Source organism: Orycteropus afer, unplaced genomic scaffold (genome assembly GCF_000298275.1).
Source record: "Orycteropus afer afer isolate SDZICR_OR568_19922 unplaced genomic scaffold, OryAfe1.0 scaffold00198, whole genome shotgun sequence".
NCBI lineage: Eukaryota > Metazoa > Chordata > Mammalia > Tubulidentata > Orycteropodidae > Orycteropus > Orycteropus afer.
In genome coordinates, this window is record NW_006921785.1 from 2,334,880 (window position 1) to 2,358,085 (window position 23,206).

The 23,206-nt window shown below is 38.6% G+C and overlaps 1 protein-coding gene across 1 annotated transcript in view; it reads right to left on the minus strand.

Moving 5' to 3' along the window:
- ATP13A5 (ATPase 13A5) overlaps positions 1-23,206 on the minus strand; it is a 201,616-nt gene that overhangs the window by 150,520 nt on the left and 27,890 nt on the right. The window contains exons 6-7 of the mRNA XM_007948018.1: positions 5,522-5,591; positions 2,258-2,392 (exon numbers count right to left, since the gene is read on the minus strand). Coding sequence (XP_007946209.1) covers positions 2,258-2,392; positions 5,522-5,591 — 205 coding nt within the window. The remainder of the gene's footprint in view (positions 1-2,257; positions 2,393-5,521; positions 5,592-23,206) is intronic.

A 23,206-nucleotide genomic window follows, 5' to 3' on the forward strand; every position in this document is an offset into this window, starting at 1 on the left:
CATTTGGGAACTCGGTAGTGTAGTGCCTAAGGCACTTGACTGCTAACCAGAAGGCTGAAGGTTCAAACCCACCAGCCACTCCTCAGAGGGAAGGTTGGGCAATCTACTTCCGTAGTGATACCACCTCGGAAATCCAAGGAGGAGTCGCCAAGAGTTGGATCTGACTCAACGGCACATAACAACAACAACATTCTTTCATTTTTAAGACCTGATTTCTGGTTTTTTAAATACTTATTGCCTTTCTCTCATTTCTCTTCAAAGACTTTAAAAGCAAAAATTTGTAGGCTCTAAAATCATATAAAAGGTCATTATTAGAGTTGGTATTTGTTGAGTGAATGAAATAGAGTAGGAATTAAATCTCTTTTTCAATTAGAACTAAAAGTTAAAATTTGTACATTCTAAAACCATATAAAAGGTCATGATTAGAAGTGGTATTAGTTGAGTGACTGAAACAGAGTAGGAATTAAATGTCTTTTTCAATTAGAGTTGTAGTAAACACCTCCATGTCTGCCTTACTGACATGTGCCCAGATTTTGCTATGCTGACACCTAGAATCACCTGTTCTCTATCATTTATGTTTCTTGTTCATCCTCAGCTATGGTGCCTTAGAAGGGGCTGTATACTAAGAAAGTATTGCATATGCAGTAAAATTTCATTTTACAAGGAACCATGAGTCCTGTGTGTGTCACAAAACCACTTTACGACCTTGAATAACCTCCCTGTATCTTAATTTCCTCCTCTGGAAGAAGGAAGAAATTTGAAACTAGACAGTTTCAACAAAATAGAGTTTCAGGCTAACAGAAGGCTGCCCCTCCCAGGCTTTCAAAAGCTAATTCTACAGGTCAAGTTTTCAAAAATATACAACATATAGAGTGAAGGATTCTTTTGGGTTTACCTCATGATTCAGTTTCATGAATCTTAAACACAGTAGTAGAATATTTTCTAAAAAGGGACAGCAAGTAGGGATTTAGAAGATCTGTGACATTTACTTATTACTTTATTTGGCTAAATCTTATTTCAAAATGTATTATTTTTTAGAAGACTGATAAATAATTCTTTAAGTGGGTATAATATGAACAATGATTGTGGGAGAGAGGGAAAGATTATGGACTATGAATTACTATCATCAATGAAAAGAATTTGCTTTACAAAAGAGTTTAGGGATTAGCAAGACTGCCTAAAATGGGCTTTAGGAATGAAGGGAAGTGTAAAGCTCTTAAAACCATATTATTCTAATCAAAGTTGTGTTTGTATGAAAAACAGATCATGTAGCATAACTGACCTGAAGCCCACAATATGGAGAACATTTAGAAACAAGGGAAAATAGCATATCTTGCCACATGAAAGAATATAGATCAAAGCACGGAATTAAAAGAGCTCAAAAAGGTTTTGAAGCATAAGAGAGCACATGGCACTCCTACCTTCTCTCTGGCCCAACCAGGGTCCTTTTGGGGATATTAATATTGGTAAAGAGAGAATCTCTTTTTTTATCTGAGATCATGGGCCCTGAAGAGAAGGTATGCCTGAAAATGTTGTGGCCATCTTTGCCCCCATATGGAGCATGAAGACCACACACAATGAAAATTATTTCTCAATCCATAATTACTAAAAAAGTGATCACATACTTGGATATTGTGGCAATGTCAAATTGCTACAACAATTTTTAAATGCTGGCTCTTACATTTTGTAGTACTTATTTTATTACAGACAAGCAATTCTCATATTAGCACTGGCCAACAGACTACAGATTGCGCTGCTGTAAAGCAAGGTTAAGAGATAAAGAGATAGATGCCTAATGATAATTTGAGAGCTTGGATCCAGCCATGACCAAGTGAATACAACCATGAGCTTTCCTATATGAGTTGCTCAATTTAGCCCTAGTTGGGTTTCTGATATTCCAAACTAAAGAAGTCATGACTGATACACAGGGTTGGCATGATATGCTTTCATTCTCCTAAAACCCTGGCTCACATCATTAATATATCACAACATTCTTTCCCACCATACTCACACACAGCTTCATAGTCCTTTTAAACACAATGTTCAATGCAGCCTCAATGATCAGAGGTTACAAAGACATTGAAATCAACCCTGAAGCTCCCTTCCTGAGATTCCACATTTAGTGAGCCATTGCTTTTTGCTTTGATGTGACTTAAGTTTGACAAAGCAGATCATTGCTCTTAGTGGAAGTTTTACAGGTTTTGCTTCTTGTGCAGCCAGAAGCTAAATAGAATCCAACAGTGATTTCAACTCTTACCTGTCTCAAATCGTACACACTTAAGACAATGGAGATAACAGACAAGATGATGATGGCCACAGAATATTCTATGTAACCTTGACTCAGCCACAAAGTTAGGGTAAAGGATTGGAACACGTAGAATGGATTTAAAACCTGCAGGTACAAAAGTAGCATTTGGATTACTTGTATAGACCTTAGTAGCAGTTAAGATATTATTATTTCTCTATATAATGTCAGAATTTTTTCTCTCATTTTATACAGCACACAATAGCCTCTAATATTTAAGAAATTCACCTAGAACTCCATTAATTTGAGTGGAGACAATGTCAAGCACATAGAATATATGATGGAACCAAATTTATTTTAAGCACTCAGAGCCATGCCCACAAATTGATAATTTTTATTTATTTATTTTTAAATATTTTTATTTTAAAAAATATTTCACCAATAACAGAAATCCCACAGTTTATCTTTTTAAAATACTTTACCATAATGGAGGAGAAAGATGATACAGGTTATTTTGTTTGTTTTGTTTTTTGACAATTTAGAACAGTTTAGTTGTAGGCTCTTTTTTTTGCATAGATTTAATCAAGTTATGCAGTGAAAATGAGAGTTTCTACTTTCACTCAAGTCATTTAAAAATAACATTCTTTTTGTCCCAGGTCTTAATAAGATACTCTGTGAATGATTCAGGCAACACAGCTCTTCCCTTGAACCAGGACAGATACTGAAGAGAAATATCTTACCCAAGGCTGCAGTAAACATTGTAGGCAGATTGTATCTTCAGGTCCAAACCTGGTCATCCATGCGTGGATTTTTCAGTTGCTTGTGAATACCTTCAACTTTTTAGATACCCTCAAATTTCCCCATTTTGTAAGTGATGACTCCATTATTAATAATTACAGGAGAAAGGGCTATAGAATGGTTTCATGGCATACATACTTAGCATGAATTTAAGAGCCCATCTGAGCAAAGCACCAAACCAAACCACACTCACTGCCATCAAGCCGGATCCGACTTATAGTGACTCCTCCTTGGGTTTCCAAGGCAGTATCACTGTTGAAGTAGATTGACCAGTCTTCCTTCTGAGGAGTGGCTGGTGGGTTTGAACTGCCAGCCTTCTGGTTAGCAGTCAAATGCCTTAGGCACTACACCACCTAGGATTTTATTTTGAAGGAAATGTCCTTTATAATTATGAATTAGATAAAATATTGGCTAAAACCAATGATGTTCATTTCTTAGCTTTACTTTCTGTAATTCTCCAACACCCAAAACCAAAAAAAACAAGCACACTGCTATTGAACCGTTTCCGACTCATAGCGACCCCTCCTTGGATTTCTGAGGCAATATCTCTACAGAAGCAGATTGCCCAGTCTTCCTTCTGAGGAATGGCTGCTGGAGTTCTCTAATGTACTAAATAAAATTCTACTTCCATCATAAAAGTTAACTGACATCTGGTTAACAAACTAAATAGGTTGCATCTTAGGGTTTCTTAAACTCTCACACATATTTTGTACATTAAAAATTTTGTTCCTTAATGTTTCTTATTATTTCCATTTTAAAATGCTTTACTTACAAATTATAGCTCTTATGTTTGCTTGGCGTAAAATGCTATAATTATAGATTATGCACCAATGATAATACAATTTGAGTTTATATAAATCCAGTAGAAAATTGGTTAAGTACTTCTTGTAGAAGAAACACCACCATCATAATTAATTTAGCTGTCTTAGTCAAAGTTATTTTGAAATCAAATGTGAAGTAGTTTTATTTTATTTTATTTCTACTAAAAAAGACCTAGTAAATAGGTGCTAGAAAATACCAGTGCTCCTTTCAAGAACCACATTGACACCAGGGAGAATCTTTAGCAATTTGAAAATGTTCTTGAATAAGAAGTTAAAAAGCAGCCTTCTTTCTGCTCCAAACACAGAATAATGAAAGATATAAAAATTAATATTAAAAACATATAATCACACTCAAAAGCAAAAATCATATTTATAGATTAGGAGTAGAAATATGCAACATCGAGTGAAGACTAACATAAACCTGTTATTGTTGTTGTTGTTATGTGCCGTCGAGTCAGACTCGACTCATAGCAGCCCCTCCTTGGGTTTCCGAGGCAGTATCACTACCGAAGTAGATTGTCCCATCTGCCTTCTGAGGAGTGGCTGGTGGGTTTGAACCACCAGCCTTCTGGTTAGCAGTCAGTGCCTTAGGCACCACACTACCAGAACTCCCAACATAAACATAAACCTGTTGTTGTTGTTGTTGTTATGTGACCTCGAGTCGGCCCCGATTCATAAACCTAGGGAGCACCAAATAAGGACTAGATCACTACAGCCAGGAGTCCAACGCTATGGGGAATGGAGACAGAAAGTGCCCTATATGTGGCAGGGGACTGAACCCAGACTTGCTGTGCAAAGCAGGAACAGCTGTGGTCTATGCTCCAGAGCAGAGGCTGAGAAAATTCACAGCCAGTGGTTCACTGTCCAAAGCTGGAATGGGGGAAAGCGAGTTTGTCTGGGCCAAACTGTAAGCTGGCTCATGGCCTTTAAATGGACCATTCCAGAGGGATAAGAGCCCAAACATTCAATACAGGCTCTGGCTCTGAACTGGACACCTTATAGGGACCAGTTAAAGGCAAATATAGAGCTTTCAAAGAAGGAGAATGAATGAGCACAGGAAAACAGGGAAGAGGAGGGGTAAAAAGTCCTACTTAAGGTGGACTTATGGGAGAACAAAACAAAACAAAACACCTTTAACACAAAAGGAAAACATTGTAACAAACGAAGAAGTCACTCACAAGAAAATTGAATTAGTAGAGCAATATGAGAAAGAAGAAAATAAGTTTAAAGTGCTCAAAGAGATCACAGAAGTAATAACATAGCCCTACCACCATCATCACAACCATAATTGGCACCAAAAACTTAAGAAATCTAAACAAAATAAATAAATAGGAGATTATAGAACAGGAATCTGTCCCTCATACTGGAAAAGGATTCTAAAGAGGATTTGAATTTAAAACAAGAAGTTATTAAAAAGTTCAGTTAGAAATTCTGGAATGAAAACAATATATATTCATTGAAATAAAACTAAAAACTCAGTAGACAGGGAAAACATAGACAAATAAGACAAGCAGAGGAGTACAAATAGAAGCTGCATGCAACACAGATTTCATTCACATCAAAGTATCCTTGGATTACTTTAGATCCCCCTAAGGATTAGGAAATAAAAAGTAGGAAGAAGGAATTATTTTTTTCAAAAAGAAAGTAAAGCAGCTACCTGTTTAACAAGCAGTTTCCATATAGGCTGGATTTCAACCTCAATGGCATTGGGTCCGCACACTAGTCTTCTGTAGGAGATTAGTCAACCGTTAGTGCCATGCCTACAAACTCACTGATTAGTGAATACAGGCCAAACTAAGCAGAAATCTTCTCTCTACCTTTTAGAGGTTTTGTGCTTTCTATTAAATAGTAACACATAAATGCATTTGCAACTTAATCTTAGCCTACTAACATATTTTTAAAATGAAAATCAGTGCACAATAGAAAAACTTATTTTTCTGGTTAAAAGATTATTGTAAGTACAGGACAATTCAAATAGTCAAAATAAAATTAACAAGTCATTTTTAGTTGAATTTTTTTTAAAAGAATAAATATACTCTTAAGACCAGCTAAACAGACACATATGTGAAAATGCTATTAGAATTCTCAGATATTTTAGATTGCTCTTGATGGTACAGATCATGTCATGGTACCTCCAGTACCTAGGACAGACCCTTAGTAAAAGAACTGACCAAATGCATTAAAGCAAGCCAATGGAATGGAAGGTAATATATGGTCTTGAAAGCTAATGCCTGGTAAATTCACACAAACATACATTATTATAAGAAACTGTCATATTTGATAGCATTTTACAATTTACTAAGTTCTTACAAAAAATATTCTCTCATTTAATCCTTACAATAGTCCACAATAAATGGCAAATATCCCCCATTTTATCAGTGGGAAAATTTATTCAGTGTGCTCAAGTGATTTGCTAAAGCTGCACACATCTAATATTAGTCATGGTAATATAACTTCTAAGAACAGATGCCAGAGCCTTTTATGTACATTGTCTCTTTAAATTATCACATTATCTTTATGAGGTTTCATATATAATGTAGATCTCTGTTGTAGACAAAACTGAAGTTCAAATAAACTAAGTAACTGTCCCAGGACCTCAGAACAAGAAAGAGGCACAGGTAGGATTCATACAGTGTTCTAACTCTACTTCACAAATCCACGTCACAAGATACCAACAGTGAAAATCTGCATGATGGCTCTTTGGTCTAAGATATAATAGAGACTTGAGCCCACGTTTGTCTGACTTCTAAGGTCACGTTTTTTCCAAGTACATTATTGTTTGCGAAGAGCAGAGAGAATTCAAATCAATGTCTTCTGATTCTGTGCCATGAAGGTTCAGACAAGCTGGGAATGAGAGACGTTAAATACCAAATGCTGCAATTTGACTTTACAAGTCCCTGAGCCTCACGCTAGGGAGCTCTGGTAGAAGGCTAGTCGTTCAAACCCAGCAGCCACTCCTCGGAAGGAAGGTTGGGCAATCTACTTTCGTAGTGATAGTGCCTCAGAAACCCAAGGAGGGGTCGCTATGAGTCCAGTCCAACTCCACAGCATGTAACAACAGCAACAAGCCTCACTCTGGGAAGAGACCATAAGTCAAGATACTTGTGTGCTCAGGATTCTTTTCTAACTCCATAGAAGTAACCTGCTGTTGTTTGCCAAGTGTCAGAACTTCCTGAAACCCCAACCTTGGTCCTTTCTCTCTCTTTGCTTGGAATGCCCTTGTCACATTCTTCACTTTGTAAATGTCTTCAAAGGCAAATCTAACAGTTAAATCTAGTGGTTGAGAAATTTGAGATCATGCTTGAGTCTTTGTACTTACTGTTTCCTCTACCTAGAACCTATTTCCCCCAGATCTTTCCATAGCTTACTCTTTTTTTTTTTTTCTTCAAGATTTTCTTTAAACAGTACTTCTCATGGAGGCTTTCACTGAGAATTTTATCGAAAATAATTACCCCACCCTACACTTCATATTCCTTTTATCTCCTTACTCTATTTTTCTTTAGAATGCACATGACTGCATGAAAGTCTATCTTATTTGTTCACATACCAACCAAAAAACAAACTCACTGCCTTCGAGTTGGATTCCACTCATAGTGACCCCTCCTGGGGTTTCTGAGACAGTATGTCTACGGAAGTAGATTGCCCAATCTTTCCAAGGAGTAGCTGGTGGGTTTGAACTGCCAGCCTTCTGTTAGCAGTCAAGTGCCTTAGATACTATGCCACCAGAGCTCCCTTTGTTCATATATAAGCATCCAAATAGGCTGTATCCTTCACTATAACACAATCTTCTAGTGGCTACTGCTGTATCTTGAAAGCCTAAAATTAAGTCTAATGTATAAATACAATAAAAAAATATTTGTTTAATAAATAAATTAAAGAATGAATAAATGAGGAAGTTAGCTTCAGTTCCCTCATCTGTAACACTGGGCTGATAATATCTGCCTAATGAAATTGTTACCAGGAGTTTATGCAATAATTACGTCAAGCATGTGGAACAGTGCCTTTGATGTGACAACTTCTCAATAAATGGCAGCTGTCAGCATGCCATTCTGTGGAGGCTTGTATGTTGCTGTGATGCTGGAAACTATGTCACCAGTATTTAAAATACCAACAGGGTCATCCATGATGGATAGGTTTCAGGCAAGCTTCCAGACTAAGACAGAGTAGGAAGAAAGGACTGGTGATTTGCTTCCAAAACTTAGCCATTGAAAATCGCATGGGTCATAACAGATTATTATGTGTTATGGTACTTAAAGATGAGCCTCTTAGGTTGGACAGCACTACATAATAACTGCAACAATGAACTCAAACACATAGACAATCATGAAGATGATGCAGGACCAGGCAACATTTTGTTCTGTTGTTAATGGATGTCATGAATTGAAGCTGACTCAATGGCAACTAACAACAACAACAGCAACAGCAACAAATCTCTGAAGTCATTCCTGCTCCCTCAAGTATAATTAATAGCACTTTTCTCTCCAACAACCCGTCCTTTCTTCCTTAATAACAGCATACACCTCAATGAATTGTAACGTATTTGACAGGTCTTTCTCTAAAACTCCTAGACTCTTTTTTAAGGCAGGCATGGAGCTTGTTCAGCTGTTTTTCTAGCATCTAGAAATACAGTGTCTAACACAGAAAATGTTCCTTAAATTTTAGAATAGATTTATGGAGATCTTTGAAACATATCTATACAGGGCAATGAATTTCTCTTTCTATAAGGTCTTTTGGGAGCTCTGGTAGCGTAGTGCCTAAGGCATTTGACTGCTAACCAGAAGGCTGGTGGTTCAAACCCACCAGCCACTTCTTGGAAGGAAGATAGGGCAATCTACTTCTGTAGTGATACTGCCTCGGAAACCCAAGGAGGGGTCACTATGAGTCGGGGCCAACTCTACGGCACATAACAACAACAACAAGGACTTTTTGGCCCTGGGTTGGTAGTTGTGGTAGTTCAGTTTGTGTGTCAACTTGGCTGGGCCTGGTTGAGTGGCTGGGCAGCTGGATGTAGTATTCCCCATGATGAGACTGGTAATCAACTCCATGGTGGAATCTACTGTGAGCAGCTGAGTAGCTGCCTTAGGGATGTGGTCTTCTTCCTGTACATAAGGAGAAGCCTTGGGATAGTCTCTACCTTATGGCACACTTGAACCCTGCATGTAGCCATGTCATTGTTCAGCAACCTTCCATGCTCTGCCAATCCTGGGACTTTCAATGGACTTAAACTAATGGCCTGCCGTGTGGTTTGGTAACATCAGGACTGTGCCATTTTTTCAACCTTGGGCTTGTTAGCCTCAGCAGCCAACAGCTGCCTGACTGAAGAGATGCTTCTAGCTTCAGTGGGCCGGGAGCAAGAGGCAGAGCTGAAGCCCAAGGTGGAGGAGATTTCACACAGCCCCTAGAGCCTGGCACTAGGAACTCAGACTTCTAGACTCCTGAACTGTAAGAGAATAAACTCCTGTTTGTTAAGACCATCCCATCTGTGGTATATATTCCTGTCAGAGTGGCACTAGGTAACCAGAACAGTAGTTCTTCCCAGATGATTTGTTAGGCCAAAATCTTGCAAAGGGACTGGACAGTTTACTATGGAAATGTTCTTGTTGTTGTTGTTGGGTGCTGTCGAGTCTTCTCCAACTCATAGCAACCCTATACACAACAGAATGAAACACTGCCCGGTCCTGTGCCAGCTTCATGATCCTTGCTATACCTGAGACCATTGTTGCAGCCACTGTGTCTATCTATCTCATTGAGGGCCTTCTCCTTCGTTGACCCTCCACTTTACCAAGCATGATATCCTTCTCCAGGGAATGGTTCCTCCTGACAACATGACCAAAGGAGGTGAGACAAAGTGTAGCTATTTTCGCTTCCAAGGAACATTCCGTCTGCACTTCTTCCAGGGCAGATCTATTGGTTCTTTTAGCAGTCCATGGTACTCTTAGCATTCTTCTCCAACACCACAACTCAAAAGCATTGACTCTCCTTTGGTCTTGCTTATTCATTATTCAGCTCTCACATGCATAAGAGGCAATTGAAAATACCATGGCTTGGGTTAGCTGCACCTTAGTCCTCAAGGAAGTATCTTGGCTCTTCATCACTTGAAAGAGGTCTTTTGCAGAAGATTTGCTGATGTCTTTACTCCTGCTTCCATTGGTGTTGATATAGAATCAAGGATTATGAAGGTCTTGACAACTTCAATCTTTTCTCCATCCACCATGAAGCTGTTTATTGGACCAGTTGTGAGGATTTTTGTTTTCTTTATATTGAGGTGTAACTTGTACTGCAGACTGTAGTCTTTAATCTTCATCAGTAAGTGCCTCAAGTCATCCTCACTTTCAGCAAGCAAAGTTGTGTCATCTGCCTATTGCAGGTTGCTAATGAGTCTTCCTCCAATCCTGATGCCACCTTCTTCATATAATCCAGCTTCTCAGATTATTTGCTCAGCATAAAAATTAAATAAGTATGGTGAAAGGATACAACCCTGACATACTCCCTTCTTGATTTTAAACCATGCAGTATCCCCTTGTTCTGTTCAAATGTCAGTCTCCTAATCTATGTACACGTCCCTCATGAGTACAATCAAGTGCTCTGGAATTCTCATTTTTCTCAATATTGTCCATAATTTGTTATGATCCACACAATTGAATGATTTGCATAGTCAATAAAACTTAACTAAACATCTTTCTGGTATTCTTTGCTTTCAGCCATGATCCATCTGACATCAGTAATGATACTCCCTTGTTCTACATCCTCTTCTGAATTCAGTTTGCATTTCTGGAAGCTCTCTGTCAATATATTGCTGCAACTGTTTTTGAATAATCTTCAGTAAGATTTTACGTGCATGTGATATTAATGATATTGTTCAATAATTTCCACATTCTGTGGGATCACCTTCCTTTGGAATGGGTACAAATATAGATCTCTTCTAGTCAGTTGGCCAGTTAGCTGTCTTCTAAATCTCTTGGCATAACTGAGTGCCTCCAGCATGACATCCATTTGTTGAAACATCTTAATGGATGTTCCATCAATTCCTGGAGCCTTGTTCTTTGCCACTTCTTTCAGTGTAGTCTTGACTCCTTCAACACCATTGGTTCTTGATCATATGTCACCCCTGAAATGGATGAACATTGACCAATTCTTTTGGGTACAGCATCTCTGTGTATTCCTTCCATCTTATTTTGATACTTTCTGGATCATTCAATATCTTGCCCATAGACTCTTTCAATATTTCAACTTGAGGCTTAAATTTTTTCTCAGTTCTTTTAGCTTGAGAAATGCCAAGTGTGTTCTTCCCTTTTGGTTTTCTAACTCTGGACCTTTGCACATTTCATTGTAATAGTTGGCATTGTCCTTTTGAGCTGCTCTTTGAAATCTTCTTCTGTGCAGCTCTTTCATCTTGTCATTTCTTCCATTTGCTTTAGCTACTCTTCCCTCAAGGGTAAGTTTCAGAGTCTCTTCTGACATCCATTTTGGTCTTTTCTTCCTTTCTTGTCTTTTTAACAGACTTTTGCTTTCTTCATGGATGTTCTTGATGTCATCCCACTATTCCTCTGGTTTCGGTCTTTGGTGTTCAATGCATCAAACCTGTTCTTTAGATGGTCTCCAAATTCAGGAGGGATATTATCAAGGTCATATTTTGTCTCTCATGGACTTGTTTTAATTGTCTTCAACTTCAAGTTGAACTTGCATATGAGCAGTTGATGGTCTGTTCCACAACAGACCTGGTTTTGGCTGAAGATATTGAGCTTTTCCATCACCTCTTGCCACAGATATAATCAGTCTGATTCCTGTGTATTCCATCTGGTGAAGTCCACATGTACAGACATCATTTATGTTGTTGAAAAAAAGATATTTGCAATGAATAAGTCATTGGTCTTGCAAAATTCTATCATGTGATCTCCAGCATTGTATCTATCACCAAGGCCATATTTTCCAACTACCAGTGATTCTTCTTTTTTTCCAACTTTTGCATTCTAGTCACCAGTGATAAGCAACACATCTTGATTACACGTTTGGTCAATTTCAGACTGCAGCAGTTGGTAGAAACCTTCAATTTTCTCATCTTTGGCTTTGGTAGTTGGTACACAGATTTGAATAATAGTCATATTAACTGGTCTTCCTTATAGCATATGGATATTATCTTATCACTGACAGCATTGTATTTCAGGAGAGATCTTGAAACATTCTTTGTGATGATGAATGCCACACCATTCCTCTTCAATTTGTCATTCTTGGTATAGTAAATCATATGATTATCTGATTCAAAAAAGACAAAACCAGTCCATTTCAACTCACTAATGCCTAGGACATTAATCTTAATGTGTTCCTTTTCATTTTTGACAAAAATGCCGTTCCAGTTTTCCTAGATTTATACTTTATCATTCCATGTTCCAATTATTAATGGATGTTTGCAGGTGTTTCTATTCATTCTGAGTTGGGTCACATCAGCTAATGGAGGTCCTGAAAGCTTTACTCCATCCATATCAATGTTTACATACATTATGTAAATAATGTATATAAAACTCTTAGAGGGATTGGTCAATTACCATGCAAAATAGGTGACTGTGACCAGCTGTCAGGGATTGAATTATGTCCCCCAAAATATGTGACAATGGCTAGGCCATGATTCAGTGGTTTGGCAGTTAGTAATGATGTAATGTGGTAGTTATGTAATAATCCCCCTTACTGTGATCTGATGTGATAAACCAATCATTTGCAAAAGTGTTAGGTTGGGATACAACGCCCTTAATCTCATCACAGCCCTAATGCAATATAAGGGGAATTTCCCTGGGATGTGGCCTTTTTATCTTATAAATACATAAAAGGAGGGATAAGTGAGCAGAGAGAGGGACCTGACTTCCACCAAAAAGGAAGAGTCAGGAGACAAGTATTTCCTTTGGACCCAGGATCTCTGCACTGGGAGTCTCCTAGAACCAAGAGACACAGAGAAAGAAGGCTTTTCCCAAGAGCTAGTGCTTTGGCTCTAGCCTCCTGAACAGTGAGAAAATAAATTTATGTTTGTTGAAGACATCCACTTGTGGCATTTTTGTTTTAGCAACACTAGATAACTAAGACATAAGAGATTGGTCAGTTTTGCCTGGTGGCGTAGTGCCTAAGACATTTGACTGCTAACCAGAAGTCTGGCAGTTCAAACCCACCAACCATTCCTCCAGGAAGACTGGGCAATCTTCTTCTGTAGAGATACTGCCTCAGAAACCCAAGGAGGGGTCGCTATGAGTCAGAACCAACTCGATGGCAGTGAGTTTGGTTTTGGAGTTTTTTTGTTTTTTTGTTTGTTTTTAGGTTTAAAAGGATGAATCCAGAGATTGCGAGTTACTTCACTATTGTCAAGAAGAGTCTGGAGTAAAGGGTATCCTTTGCACCAAGGACTCCCTGTGGTGAAAACTTCCTAGATCCAGAAGATAAAATAAATGCTGAAAATGTGTGGTACAAGAAAGTAACAGAAAGTGGCAATGGGTCTGTCTGGCCCATGAAGCAAGCACTGAGTACTTCTGGGCAGGAGGCTTGCTGGAGGAGCTAAAAGAACCATAACACTTGCTTATGTAGGGCAGATACTTGAGTGCAGCCCATGCAGAGATCTTCTTACAGTGGGGTGGAACCTGATACCTGTGGCAAGAGGCTTACTGTTGTTGTTGTTAAGTGCCTTGGAGTTGGGTTCGACTCACTGCAAGCTTATGTACAACAGAACAAAACACCGGCTGGTCCTGCAATCCTTGCTATGCTTGAGCCCATCATTGCAGCCATTGCATTAATCCATCTCTTTGAGGGTCTTCTTTTTTCACTGACCCTGTACTTTACCAAGCATGATATCTTTCTCCAGGGATGGTCCCTCCTGACAGTATGACTAGAGTAGATGAGACAAAGGCTGGCCATTCTCACTTCTAAGGAGTATTCTGGCTGCACTTCTTCCAGGAGAGATTTGTTCGTTCTTTCGGCAGTCTATAGTATTTTCAGTATTCTGAGCCCACAGCAAAACTCAAAGGTCTCAATTTTTGTTCTGTCTTCCTTATTCATTGACTATCTTCCACACACATATGAGGTGACAGAAAATACTGTGGCTTGGGTTAGGCACATCTTTGCCTTCAAAATAATATCTCTGCTCTTTAACACTTTAAAGTGGTCCCTTGCAGCAGATTTATCCAGTGCAATACGACATCTGATTCCTTGACTGCTGCTTTCATGGGAGCTGATTTTGCATCCCAGTAAAATGAAATTCTTGACAACTTCAATCTTTTCTCCATTTATAATGATGTTGCTTATTAGTCCAGTTGTGAGGATTTATTTTTTTCTTTATGTTGAAGTGTAGTCCATAGTGAAGCTGTAGTCTTGGATCTTCATCAATTAGTGCTTCAAGTCATCTTCATTTTTAGCAAGCTAGGTTGTATAATCTTCATATCACAGGTTGTTAATGAGTCCTCCTGCAATCTTGATTCTGCATTCTTCTTCAGGTAGTCCAGCTTCTCGGATTATTTGCTCAGTACACATATTGAATAATATGGTGAAAGAATACAACCCTGATGCACACCCTTCCTGATTTTGAACATTGCAATATCACTTCCTCCTGTTTGAATGACTGCCTCTTTGACTACACACAGGTTCCTCATGAGCACAACCAGGTGTTGTGGAATTTCTGTTATTCTCAATGATATCCATAATTTGTTATGATTCATGCTATTGAATGCCTTTTCATTGTCAATAAAACACAGGTAAACATTTTTTCTGGTATTCTTTGCTTTCAACTAAGATTCATCTGACATCAGCATCAATAGTCTTTGTGCCATGTTCTCTTCTGAATCCAGCTTGAATTTTGGGAACTTCCCTGTCAATACTCTGCTACAACCAGTTTTTTAATTATCTTCATCAAAATTTTACTTCTGTGTGACATTAATGATATTGTTTGATAATTTCCATGTTCTGTTGGGTCATCTTAATTTGGAATGGGCACATATATGGATATATTCCAGTCTGTTGGCCAGGTAGATGTCCTCCAAATTTCTTAGCTTAAATGAGTGAGCACTTCCAACACTGAATCCCTTTGTTGAAACATCTCAAAGGATATTCAGTCAATTCCTTGTTTTTCACCATTTCCTTCAGTGCAGCTTGGACTTCTTCCTTCAGTACTACCAGTTCTTGATTATTTGCTACCTCCTGAAATGTTTGATCATCGACTAATTCTTTTTGGTACAGTGATTCTGTGTATTCCTTCCATCTTTTAATTTTTCCTGCATTGTTCAATATTTTGCCCATAGAAACCTTCAATACTGCAAGTTGAGGCTTGAATTTTTTCTTCAGTTCTTTCAGCTTGAGCAATGGTGAGCGTGTTCTTCCCTTTCGGTTTTCTCATTCCAAGTCTTTGTGCAATTTGTTATAATACTTTACTTTGCCTTTTCAGGGAGCTCTGGTGGTGTAGTGCCTAAGGCATTTGACAGCTAACCAGAAGGCTAGCGGTTCAAACTCACCAGCCACTCCTTGGAAGGAAGGTTGTGCAATATACTTCCATAGTGATACCGCCTCAGAAATCCAAGGAGGGGTCACTACGAGTTGGATCCGACTGGACGGCAGTGAGTTTGGGTTTTTTTGTTTTGTCTTTTCACACTACCCTTTGAAATCTTCTGTTTTTTTATTTGATCATTTCTTCCATTTACTTTAGCTACTCTCCATTGAAGAGAATGTTTCAGAGTCTCCTCTTATGTCCATTTTGGTCTTCTCTTCTTTTCCTGTCTTTTTAATGAAATTTTGCTTTCTTCATATATGATGTTCTTGGTGTCATCATAAAACTTGTCTGATCAATGGTGTTCAATGTGTCAAATATATTCTTCAGATGGTCTCTAAATTCAAGTGTGATGTAATCAAGGTTGTATTTTGGCTCTCATGAACTTGTTTTAATTATCTTTAGCTTCAACTTGAACTTCATATGAGCAATTGACAATATGTTTCACAGTTAGATCCTGGCCTTGTTTTGACTAAAGATATTGAGTTTCTCCATTGCCTTTTTCCACAGATGTAGTCAATTTGATTCCTATGTATTCCATCTGGTGAGGTCCATGTATACAGTCATTTTTCATGTTATTGAAAAAAAGTATTTGCAACGAATACGTGGTTGGTCTTGCAAAATTCTATCATGGGATCTCCATTGTCATTTCTATCACCAAGGCTGTATTTTCCAACTACAAATGCTTCTTTGTTTCCAACTTTCACATTCCAAATTAAAAAAAAAAAAAAAAAAGTCACTGCTGTTGAATCAGATCTGACTTATAGCCACCCCTTCTTGGGTTTCTGAGAAGGTATCACTATGGAAGTAGATTGCCCAATCTTCCCTCTGAGGAGTGGCTGGTGGGTTTGAACCACCAACCTTTTGGTTAGCCGTCAAATGCCTTAGACACTACACCTGTTTAGTCCGTTTTAGACTACAGGAAGAGGCTTACTATTGCACCTAAAAGAGCTGTAAGCTGTAACACTTGCTTGTGCAGGGCAAGAGAGGCTTGAGTGTGCCATGTGCCGGGGTTGAACACCTGTCTCCCTGAGCAGTGAGAGCCCAGGTATTTTGGAGGCTAGAGAGCCCTGCAGGCTTGGGTATCATGGGGAGAGCCTAAAGCAGAGACTTGGAAGGGTCCAGAGGCAGAGGCTTGGGTGTTCTGTGAAGGGGTCTTCCTGCTAGTAGCAAGGCCCAGTGAGACTCAGCAGCAAAGCAGAAGCCTCAGGAGCCATGCAGCTCCTCTACTCCATAGCAGCATGGTGGTAGCCAGAGGCAGCAGCAATATGAACAGAGCTTCTAAGCTGAATCAGTCTGCCTGCCTGGTGATATAAGAATGGACTTGAGTGACTTTGGGAAAGGTAAGTGTTGCCCCTTTGGGAATCTGTTATTATTGTTCATTGTTTGCTCTCTCTAAGTAACAACAATAATGGCTTTCACTTTGCCAATACTGTGAAGTGACACATGTGTTCAGCTTAATCACTAATGAACATAGCCAATGAGTGTATGTGTCTCATTTCTAGCAGTCCAATGGCTGCCTGGAAGTTTGAGGCACAGCCTGTCTTCATGTACAATGTAGATGGACAGATACATGTATACAATCTAGAATAATCTCTTCCCTGACAGTTTACACAATTGTAGCAAAATACAGGCAGTAAGAAGTCAGTTTAGGATGCAAATCAAGCATTCCAAGCTCTTCAGCATCCTGAACTTGGTGAAATGGTTTCTGATATTACTGTTTGAAAGGGAAGCTCAGATACTATGAGGACTGGGATCCAGTTGATCAATACTTGTATATACATTATCTCCTTTAGGACTCATGAGGGCCATGTTTGAATCACAACCTGATAAGATTCTTGTTGCTTCATTTTTTTACTGTCTCTTGCCAAAAAGTATTGTGTGCTTAGGCATCATGTACTCATCTCATTCTCAGAACATGACAAGGAAAATTTGCAGGTATTTTGGCTAATGTTTCAGCAATAGAAGAAATATGAGGTTTGAAGCTGGATCACACAGGAAAGAGGAAATTTCTTCATTGACTATGAGCTGGATTGAAGAGACAGACTTCTGAAGTTCCTCTAATACCAAAATGAAAACCAAACCAAACTCACTGCTGTGGAGTCAGATCCGACTCACAGCGACCCCTCCTTGGGTTTCTGAAGCAGTATCACTATGGAAGTAGATTGCCCAACCTTCCTTCTGAGGAATGGCTGGTGGGTTTGAACCAGCAGCCTTCTGATTAGCAGTCAGATGCCTTAGGCACCACACCAGAAGTGCTCCTCTAATATCAAAAGATAATTTTAATAGGAAATCTGCTTGATGGATTTATATCTGAAAAACCAAATGTGAATAATGAGTAATACTTTTTTATGGTAATCTATATCACTGTTCTATTTTATTATTCATTCATTCATTCATTTATCAATTTATTCATGAAATAATTGCTGAGGATATGTTGTGTGTTAAGCGCTTTCAACTTTAGATTTTGAAGACTAGATTGGGGTTTCTCAAGAAGGCAGGAAAAGAATGTCAGAATTGCTAATCAGCTGTTTAAAAACCACCCCACTTTTTACCCTCTGCTTCCATTCTAATAAGCTTCCAGTAAAGTCCCTCACAGGGAGGAAGATATGCTAATTTTCCAGATAGTTAATGCCAAGCCAGGGATACAAGCATGATCCATTTCCAGGGATTTGGGAATTTTTAGTGAGCGGATGCATAAAATTTGAAAAAATTTCTGGGGGATTCTGCTACTCAATCCCTCACCCCACCTTATAAAGATATTCAGAGATGCATAGAATATGGTATCCAATGTTTAGGATGTGGATGTGGGTAAATAGTATAACAAGTATACCTATTCCTCATTTAATCAATGTGATTATGTTCCAAAAACCAGGTCATTATGCAAAAGTAGGAATTAGGCAAAAATGAAGGATGATCATATCAGATCACAAAATGGAGGAAGACTAATGATGCATAACTGCCAAATTACACATGTTATAACTGCTAATTACATTATTACATAAGTGCCAAACTGCTGAGAATCATAGCTCAGTCAAGCTGACACATAACCTTAACCATCACAGTCAGCATTACTCTAGACTAGAACCTTGGCATTCGTTACTGCCAGACTTATGTCATTGATGCACAAAATAGGTGAATAGTGGATTTTTTAAAATTGTAGTAAATACAAAATGTCAGCTAGCAAGATAGTTGATAAGTGAAGAGCAGGTGTATAAGTAGTGGGTTGGAATGCTCTCTTTAAAGAAAAAAAATGGCGTGTTTTAGAAGCTGTTCTCTAGGAAGAAATCTCTATATTAGGAATATTTGAACCTTCCTCTGTACTTTAATGACATTTATACAGAAAAGTTTTATTTTACAAATACAAATAAAATTTGCTTTCACATTAATCATTATGTGTGACCTGTTCATTTCTTTCATATCCCAAAGAGCATATTTCCAGATAACAAAAAAAAAAAAAACCTCACTGCCATCAAGTCAGGTCTGACTCATAGCAACTGCTCCTTGAGTTTCTGAGGCAATATCTCTATAGAAGTAGATTGCCCAGTCTTCCTTCCCAGGAAGGGATTGTAGGTTTGAACCTCCAGCCTTTTCTGGTTAGCAGTCAAATGCTTTAGGCACTATGCCACCACAGTTCCTTATTTCCAGATAGTCTTCGGGAAAGTTGGGCTTTTGCAGGATTTCATGCCCTACTTTTTTTGGGAAGTGCCCTGAGTGTTCCCAGGCATGAGGTGCTGGAGGGGGAAGATCAAAGGAGTGTAGGGGTGAAGGGAAATCCCAGAGCAATATTTCTCCAGGGAAGTTCAGTACCTATACTTGTTAGTACCTCCATAGGATTTTGCTCTGAACTGAAGCACTGCAGTTAAGTAATTTTATATTTTCAATGGACTCAAACCCACAGAACTGTGGATGTGACAAATCCAATTTATTAAAAAGTATGTAAAATATCTAGAATGGGTAAATGTCTAGAGATCAGAGGAAACACTGAGCTTCTGCTTATGATAATGGACAATTTGGCTACTGATATCGGTGATGCTTACACAACATGATTGATGTAATTGCTATCATTGAATTGTACATGTGAAAAATATTGAATTGGAAAATGTTGTGTTATCTATATGTTTACAACAATAAAAAAAGGTAGTGTTGATCACAAATGCTTATTTAATTTTCATTAAATTCTCTAAGCATTATATTTTAAATAAAAAATAAAATTGTCATATTTAACATATTTAAGTAACTTATTAACTTCTAAATGAAAATTGGCAGAGTTCAGACACACTGGTTTCTGAAAGAATGAACCAAGTCCTTTCTCCTCTCCTCTGATCACTTCTCACCTTGCTTCTTCCAGAGCTGCTGATCTGGTTCTGCACTATTTACCATTAGGCTGTTTTCTAGGGGAGGAGCTTTCAAAGTGGATAAAGGTCAAGGTATGCAAGCATGCTTCTCTGCTCTTGCTTTCCCAATATCTGAGAAGTAAGAGTAGGATCTCACTGCAGCCCTAAACTCTCTCATCTCCCTACTTCTCCCTTCTTCCTTCTCTCCCTTCAAATGTTCTCACTTTGCCCAGAACAACTTTCACCAGCTTATAAATAACTGAGCATTGATGGCAAACCTATACTTCATTATTGCCTGTCACTGGATTCCTTTCCTCATGGACTGATTAGCATGACTTTTTCTCAGAGGTGTGGCAAATAGAGATTAAGTTGGCCCTTCAGTGGTGTGTTGGGGCCAATTCTGAACATCTCATCCCAAATTACTGTTCAATGATATCACATTTGCAGCTTGAAATCAGCCATGGTGGAAGTATTCTCACTATGGAAATTGGAAAATTCTACAAATCAAATTTTTTTTTTTTTTTTTTTTGCCTACCAGAGAGCTGGGTTACCAGCAAAGTAATTGCTCTGGAGCTAACCCCTATGAAGGGTTGCCTGCTATCCTTTGCTGCCAGGAGAATGGTTGTGTTGTTGTGGTTAGATGCCACTGAGTCAGTTCTGACTCATACAACCCTACATACAACAGAATGAAACATTGCCCAGTCTTGTGCCATCTGCATGTCTTTTTTATCCTTGCATCAACTATGGCAATACATCACGTTGAGAATCTTTTGACTTTTTACTCTACTTTACCAAGCATGATATCTTTCTCCAGGGACTGGTCCCTTCTGGCAATGTAACCAAAGTATGTGAGACAAACTCTGGCCAATCACGCTTCTAAGGAGCATTCCAGCTGTACTTCTTCCAAGAAAGGTCTGTTCATTCTTTTGGCAGTCCACAGTGTTTTCAGTATTATTCACCAAAACCACAATCTAAACGTGTCAATTCTTGTTTGGTCTTCCTTATTCATTGCCCAGCTTTCACATGCATATGAAGCTATTGAAAATACCATTGCTTAGATCTGTGCACCTTAAAGTGACATCGTTGCACTTTAACACTTCAAAGAAATTTTGTGCAGTACTTTTACCGAATGCAATACGTCATTTAGTTTCTTGACTGCTGCTTCCACAGGAGTGGATCCAAGTAAAAGGAAATTTTTGACAACTTCATTCTTCTCTCCATTTATCATGATGTTGCTTATTGGTCCAGTTGTAAGTGTTTTTGTTTTCTTTATATTGAAGTGTAGTCCATACTGAAGGCTGTGGTCTTTCACTTTCATCAGTAAGTACAAGTCTTCTTCACTTTCACCAAGCAAAATTGTGCCATTTGCATATCACAGGTTGTTCAGGAGTCTCCCTCCGATCCTGATGCTGCATTCTTCTTCATATTTTCACATAGTCTTGCTATTCATGGTATTTGCTAAGCATACCTCAATAAGTATGGTAAAATGATGCAACCATCATGCACACATTTCCTGATTTTAAAATTTGCAGTGTCCTCTTGTTCCATTTGAATTACAGCCTCTTGGTCTATGTACAAGTTCCTCATGAGACCAATTAAGTGCTGTAGAATTAGCATTTATCACAATGTTATCCATAATTCAAAAGTGTTTGGAGCAGTGTATTGACAGCTTCCAGAAATGCAAGCTGGATTCAGAAGAGCACATGGAACAAGGGATATCATTGCTGATGTCAGATGGATCTTAGGTGAAAGTAAAGAATACCAGAAAGATGTTTACTTATGTTTTATTGACTGTGCAAAAGCATTCAATTGTGTGGATCATAACAAATTATGGGTTACATTGAGAATAATGAGAATACTGGAATACTTGATTGTACTCATAAGGAACCTGTACATAGATCAGGAGGCTATCATTAGAACAAAATAAGGTGATACTGCATGGTTCGAAATCAAGAAGGGAGTACGTCAGGGTTGTATCCTTTCATCATACTTATTCAATTTGTATGCTGAGCAAATAATCTGAGAAGCTGGGCTATATGAAGAAGAACTAGGCATCAGGATTAGAGGAAGACTCATTAGCAACCTGTGACATGCAGATGACACAACTTTGCTTGCTGAAAGTGAGGATGAGTTGAAGTGCTTGGTGATGAAGATTGAAGACTACAGTCTACAGTATGGATTACATATCAATGTAAAAAAAACCAACATCCTCCAGCAAGATGGTGAAATAGGCAGAAAGACTGCACAGACCCTCTTCAACAAAGAAAAGGGAAACCAATTAACACAGACACAGAAGATAATCCTGGACCCCTGAGCCTTGAAGGGAAGGATATAGAAGTAGACTAAACCTCAACTAGCAGAAGAATTTGTGTGAAAACACCAAAAAAGGAGACAGACGGAGCAGCAGTCTGGCAATGATTCTGAGCGATCCTGATGGCACAGACAGCTTGGAGATTCCCGAGTGGTGGTAGGACCTAAGAATTAACCTAAAAATCAGCCCTGCTAGCCAGGGACTGCACAGAGGACTGCTCTGGTGGCTGGGGAATAAACAGAAAAGGTGAAGAGAAAGGCGGGCTGAGCTGTGGACTTTTGCAGGTCCGGAGGGTGACATTATTTTGAAGCTTTAAAAGCAGCTTGACTATTTCAGGTATTTAAAGAGACAGTGCTTTAGCAGATTCCTGGGATTTAAGAACATGTTCAGCTTTCCAGCAACTCCAAGGACACTCCAGACCTGCAAGACTGAAAAGGTACCACATTCCTCTTGTTACTCTTATACCTCACAGCCACTTGGTGAATGGAGGTGTGGCCATTCCCCACGCTGACCTACCTTCTGGGCCCACAGGAACTCCATCACAGTCTGTGTGCTCAGACAGAGACTGAGTGCCCTGCCCTGTCCTCCATCAATTTTCTTTTTTTTTTTTTTTTTCTTTTTTGCCTTCATTTTTCTGGTGATTAGTTTGCTTTTATATTTCTGTTTTAAGACAATTATTATTATTAATACTTTTGTGCATTTTACTATTACTCTTAATCTTCCCCTCCCAGGTCATAGTTTTCACCATTTTTTCTTTTCCCTGTTCTGGTTGAAATTTTTTTTTTTAAGTGTTTTTTTTTTTCTTCCCCCTTTTTCTCATGGTTAACCCATTGCTTGTTTTTCTTTTTCATTTTTCCCATTGTTTTTCCTTCATTATTCTCCTTCTCTACTTTTTTCTCTTAGTGTCTTATCCCCAGATATTGCAGGTTTTCTTCTTTTTCCTTCTTCTTTTTCCTTTTTTGGTTACTGTTCCTGTGTGATTACATGGTATGTTTTGTCCATGTGCTTTTAGTTTTTTGATGGTTATTCAATTGTAATTTTTGTCTAACTGAGTGGGAAACAAAAACAGTCCCCATAAGACACAACTACGCCCACACCTCCTGTGATGTCACTTACTGAGCGAGAGCCACTACCTCCTTCTCCACCAATGGGCCAATGATAAAGAACCACCAAGAAAAGCCTGAA